Source organism: Lactuca virosa, chromosome 8 (assembly GCF_052849685.1).
Source record: "Lactuca virosa cultivar CGN04683 chromosome 8, Lactuca_virosa_CGN04683_v6, whole genome shotgun sequence".
In the NCBI taxonomy this organism is placed as follows: Eukaryota; Viridiplantae; Streptophyta; class Magnoliopsida; order Asterales; family Asteraceae; genus Lactuca; species Lactuca virosa.
This window is the reverse complement of record NC_136433.1, coordinates 81,725,395-81,731,402: the sequence shown is the minus strand read 5'-3', so window position 1 is coordinate 81,731,402 and position 6,008 is coordinate 81,725,395. Positions and strand designations below refer to the sequence as shown.

Genomic DNA, 6,008 nt, shown 5'->3' with positions numbered 1-6,008 from the left:
GAATTTATTCATCTGGATCTCTTTTGTTTTGATTCGGGAATCGGGATGAAGATAGGTTTGATTTCTCCGTTGGTGGTGGCCAGAGAATGCCTCGGAGTGATGGATGTTTCATGAGGAAGGAAGTTGGGCGCAATTAAATATAAATATAATAATAATATAAATATTACATAAATAATTAAAAATTGTAAAAAAAAAAACCAGAGAAAGGGCATATATTCGTTTTACTTACAACCAAATGTGGACGGGCCAAAAGTGTTCATGGTTCTTTCATTCTATGACAAAATAATGTCACTTTATTGTTTCAAATGAAAATTGTCCCATCTAGAAATTTCATCTGTATTTTCTTCAAAAATCTTATTGGTTTTAACGATGATATCAATGGAAAAACAAGTCACTTTAGGATAGCTTTATTAAAGTCGCTTTAGGATTGCTTTATTGAAAGTGTAAAGAAATTTCTTGAGCTTTTTGAATTGGAAATTTATTGGAAGCTCACATCTCTCTATATACAGTTTCTATCATTGAGGTGCTCAAAGCACATACCTTCTATCTCAACAAAATCAACGCATCGATGGCATCTACATCGTCTTCTCTATCTGTGCCGTCATTATCTTCTCAGTTGTGGCAATACCATGTTTTTCTTAGTTTTAGAGGAGAAGATACTCGTAAGAATTTTGTGGATCATCTCTACACAGCTCTTGAACACCAAGGGATCTATACTTACAAGGACGATGAAACACTTCCTCGGGGTGAATCAATCGGCCCATCCCTTGAGAAGGCTATTGAAGAATCACAAATTTCTGTCATCATATTCTCTAAAAACTATGCTGATTCTTCATGGTGCTTAGATGAACTTGTACATATCATGAAATGCAAGGATACAAGAGGCCAAATTGTGATACCCATATTTTATGACGTTGATCCTTCCGAAGTTCGAAAACAAAAACGCAAATACGGAGAAGCATTTGTGAAACATGAGCTGGAGAACAACAACAAGGTTGAATATTGGAGAAAAGCACTTGTGGATGCAGCTAATATTTCTGGATGGGAAACTGAGCACATTGCCAACGGGTATTTTTCTTCTTTGTTTGTGCACTTCTCAAGCTTAAGATAGACATGTATGCTTATACCTTATAAGATTTTTATAGGATAAAGCCAAATTCTCAATGATAAAATACATTATATATGTATTTAGAGAACAACTAGTCATGAGCAACGGTGCAAGTAATTATACTAGTGCTATGCAATAATTTACAATAACAATATCTTCAATTTAGATGGGAATCGATCAACATGATCTGAAGTTCTATTAGCTTACTTTAAAAACACTACAGGTGATACATAGTGATGATACTAAGTAGGTTTTCATACAAATACTTCTATTATTCTTGATGATGTTGATGACCTTAATTTATGAATAATGACTTTAACTAGACCACTTCATAGGAGCCGAATAATAATCACCACTACAGAACTAATGAAGGTTAATGTTTGCTAAGAACTCACAAAGTGGACATTGTCTTGGGTGTTAGTTTATGATATAAGCCTAATTGTCAATGTAAACATTTGTTAATGATCCTTATATATTGAATTTGCAGGCATGAGTCGAAGTGCATCAAAAAAATTGTTGACACAATTTCACATAGGTTGCATCCAATAACTTCAAGTGTGGATGACAACCTGGTTGGAGTAGAGGCTCGCATGCAACATTTGATACCAAAGTTACAAATTGGGCTTGGCGGTAAAAGGATGATTGGAATATGGGGGGTTGGGGGCGGTGGTAAGACTACTCTTGCATCTTCTATTTATGATGAAATCTCTAGCAAGTTCGATGGTTGCTGCTTTCTAAAAAATATTCGGGAAGAATCAAGTAATAAAGACGGTTTGGAAAGATTGCAAGCGAAAATTATTTGTGGTGTTTTGAAACAAAAACAAGTGGAGGTGGGGAGAGTTGAAGAAGGAAGGCGCATGATAAAGGATAGGTTACACCGTAGAAAGGTCTTGATTGTTCTTGATGATGTCGAGAACCTTGAGCACCTGGAACAATTAGTTGGATCCCGTGATTGGTTTGGTGAAGGAAGCCGCATAATAATCACAACTAGAGATGAGCATGTTTTAACTGGACATAAAGTAGATGTGATACACAATATTACCTTGTTAAACAATGATGAGGCTATGAAGCTCTTTTGCAAGCATGCACCTTGTGGCCACAAACCTTTAGAAGATTACCAGCTTCTTTCAAAAGACGTGGTTTCTTATGCTGGAGGGCTCCCATTAGCACTTAGTGTTCTCGGTCGTTTTCTATGTGACAAAGAGATGGATGAGTGGAGAAGTGCATTGGCTAGACTGAAAGATATTCCAGATGCTGATATCTTGGAAAAGCTAAAAATCAGCTTTGATGGACTCAACACTGTGGAGAAACAGTTGTTCCTTGATATTGCATGTTTCTTCAGAGGGAGGTATAAAGATAACGAAGAGATAATGATGATACTTAATGCTTGTGGTTTTCACCCTGTTATAGGCATAAAGGTGTTGGTACAAAAGGCTCTCATAACTATTACAGAATATGGAAAGTTTGATATGCATGATTTGGTACAAGAAATGGCACACTACATTATTAGAAGGGAACACCCCAACAATCCTGATAAACATAGCAGAATCTGGAAGGGGGAAGATGTTCTAAAAATATGTGCTATGGATGCAACCACGGTAATGGTTAAGCAAGTTTTTTATGGTACAATTAAATATGTATAAAGAAACACATCTAACTCAACCCTGACACCATTTTGTTCCTCTATCCCAGAACCTTGACAAGATTGAAGCTATATATGTTCAGCGTATCAGGAGTGACGAATCACGTGTTCTTCAGGTCACTGCAAACATGAAGAAACTTCGGTGGATTGATTTGAACCTTAATCTGGCAGAAGCTGAATCGGTTATAGTGCCAGAAAAATTTCCACCAAGGGAGCTTTGTTGTCTAACATTGAGGTTTCTCAATGTAATACAACTTTGGGAGGGTTACAAGGTAATTCTTATTGTTTAATGGATGAAATTAAGCAAAGTATGTGGCTAAATTAATAGTTTAACTCTCTCTCTCTCTCTCTCTCTCTCGCACACGTGTACGTACATAAAAAGCTAGATTTTAATGTATCTCAGTAATCATAAAATGAAAGGCCTTATTAGAACGAATATATTATATATTAAAAGTTTAAGCATGACTTCTTTTATAATTCACATTTTGTAAGATATTGATTTTGACTGAAAATTTTGTTATCATAAAAACTTGATTACTTTCATGAAGTTATATTTTCTTTTACAATGATGGTTTCTTACCGTCAATTTTGTATGACAATATAGATAATCTTTTTAAAGCAACTTGTTTACAAACATTATAAAATATAACATGGCTCATCATATTTTTTTTGGAAATGAATGCATTTCTATACCGAGTTGGCAAACTTTTATCTTATGTGCTCTTGTTGTATACAGTTTCTACCAAACTTGAGAATGATCAGACTTTTTTACTTGACGAACCTAATCAGGACACCAGATTTTGACGGGCTTCCTAACCTTGAAAGATTCATAGTTGATGGATCTCCGCTTTTAGAAGAGATTCATCCATCATTTGGACGTTTGGAAAATCTAGTTTGTGTGCAGATACAAGATTGTGAAAATCTTAATATGGTTCCACCCATTACCCGGTCGAAGAAACTCGAGACTCTTGTATTAGTCTCAAGTTGCAGTTCATTTAATAATTTTCTACCTCACAACGTGAACCACATAGGAGCATGGTTTTTTGGTGGATGCTTAAGAAAGCTGGATCTCAGCTGGTGCAATTTGGCAGATGGAGACATCAAATCTGCAGCTATTTGGGAGTTACCCAACCTGCAAGAACTCAATCTTGAAGGAAATAGATTTCTATGGTTGAATTTTAATCTCTGGCGACTTCCTCGGCTCAAATTGCTGAACGTGTCACATTGCAAAAAACTTGTAGAATTGTCGGAGCTGCCATCAAGCATAGCTGTTGTTATTGCGAATAAGTGTAGTTCATTTCAAAGCTTTGGAGATATTTCAAAATGTAAATGGCTGTGGAAAGTCTCACATTTAGAGGATTACAATATAGGTCCAATTATTGGTGAGATATTACTAGATTCCATGCTCCAGGTTTGGTTTTTGATTCTCATTTTATATATATATATATATATATATATATATATATATATATATATATATATATATATATATATATATATATATATATATATATATATATATATATATATATAGGGAATATACATTACAGCCCCACCTAAGCTTAGGTACTAAACCTCTTGAAAATACATTGTTTTACTATATAAAGATTACGGTTAATGGATTCACGATTAATACTTCAAGATGTAAATTCAAGATCGACACAATAGGGTTTAGGGTTTAGGGTTTAGGTTTAGGGTTTAGGGTTTAGATTTAGGGTTTAGAGTTTAGATTTAGGGTTTAGGGTTTAGGGTATAAGGTTTAGGGTTTAGGGTTTAGATTTAGGGTTTAGGGTTTAGGTTTAGGGTTTAGGGTTTAAATTTAGGGTTTAGGGTTTAGGTTTAGGGTTTAGTAATATTCACTTGGGTGAAGTAATAAACGATAATTGAAGAAAGAAAACAGAGATGATAAAACGATAATGAAAGAAAGAAATGTTATGGAAAATGATATATTTACCAAGTGAAACCAAACCGGACATATTTAGCATGTTAAAACGACATATTTTAGAGGTTTAGTACCTAAGCTTAGGTGGGGCTGTAATGTATATTCCCTATCCCCATATATATATATATATATATATATATATATATATATATATATATATATATATATATATATATATATATATATATATATAAACCCAAATATAAGAAGAATAATGGTGAATCATAACGAATGTGTGTTGTGGCAGGGAAATGCTAAAGATTACTTTATCAGTATCAGCCTTTCAGGCTTTGACATTTGGAGAGGGCCATCTGTACTTTGGGTCGTTTGGGTGAAGACTTATAATATGCCCCTTCCACATGATTGGTACAATCAGTTTTCTGGGATTTTGATGTTTGTCAAACCCAATAAGAAATTTGATGGGATCCCTGACATAACCATCAAGCTGGGTGTCCTTGAAATTATTCAATCTGAGCTTGATCAGGAGTCTAAGGAAACACTTGAGACTCGTTATCATGATACAATATATGTAGGATATGTTTCGTTTAGTTCATTGAGGCACACCGGATGCTTGAATTCAACATACAATTTCATTTCCTTTTCCTGCGATGAGGATTTGTATGGAGATGGGCATAGGTTTAGAGTTGTACTCGTTCCTAAAGATGATCCAATGAAAACAACGAAAGTCACAACAGACTCCTCAGAATTTTGGGATAATAACATAAAGACATTTGTTGTTAAACATGACTTAAACTCCTCTATCGAGATTTTATGGAAACCATAAGTTGGTAGACATAATCCCAGAGGTTGGTCGACTACCCACGAGTTTTTCCCTCAACATAATTTTTTGCGTCATCATTAATTATCTGTTGTATCTCTTTCCTTTCTTGAATTGGTTACTACCAACTAAAGTTTATGCTAATTAAAGAAGTATAATCAAGAGTCACTTTAGTCTCCAATTCTTAGATGTTTGTTTAATGATCATGGCAGTTGTTTTTGTTAAAAAGGATTACATCCCAACTGATTAGATTGAATATGGTAAAATGTGTCTTGTTTGTACGATACATCTGAAACATGTGCTAACTTCTCATATGGAACTTCCATCAAGAATGCAAATTTGGTCTTGTGAAATGTATGTATCTGGCATGCATACATATCATATGTATATCTATTATACACATATCTGTCATATGCATATGTATGCATCTAAATTATTTGGTTGAAATGGAATATCACAATACATATCATATGCATATTATAACGTCCTAAAAATACCGAGTAAAATTTTCATTTTAAATAAGTCAAAACCATTCTTT

At 34.2% G+C, this 6,008-nt stretch overlaps 1 protein-coding gene across 2 annotated transcripts; it reads left to right on the top strand.

Moving 5' to 3' along the window:
- The first annotated feature begins 481 nt into the window (after window positions 1–481).
- LOC145134431 (disease resistance protein Roq1-like) lies at window positions 482–5,707 on the top strand. 2 transcript variants are annotated; one of them, XM_079069281.1, is made up of 5 exons: window positions 482–1,068; window positions 1,596–2,706; window positions 2,801–3,022; window positions 3,487–4,161; window positions 4,940–5,707. In XM_079069281.1, the coding sequence occupies exons 1-5, from the start codon at window positions 569–571 to the stop codon at window positions 5,474–5,476; spliced, it is 3,045 nt and encodes a 1,014-aa protein (XP_078925407.1). In that variant the 5' UTR covers window positions 482–568; the 3' UTR covers window positions 5,477–5,707. The 2 variants fall into 2 exon arrangements, with proteins under 2 accessions (XP_078925407.1, XP_078925408.1); XM_079069282.1 differs by having other exon boundaries at window positions 3,487–4,132; window positions 4,940–5,078.
- The last annotated feature ends 301 nt before the right edge of the window (window positions 5,708–6,008 follow it).

Bases quoted from the DNA above. Each gene is read 5' to 3' on its own strand.
- LOC145134431 (XM_079069281.1), top strand. From the start codon at position 569: ATGGCATCTACATCGTCTTCTCTATCTGTGCCGTCATTATCTTCTCAG. The intron at 2,707-2,800 runs GTAATGGTTAAG...CCTCTATCCCAG, and splicing joins GTGCTATGGATGCAACCACG to AACCTTGACAAGATTGAAGC. The intron at 4,162-4,939 runs GTTTGGTTTTTG...GTGTTGTGGCAG, and splicing joins TACTAGATTCCATGCTCCAG to GGAAATGCTAAAGATTACTT.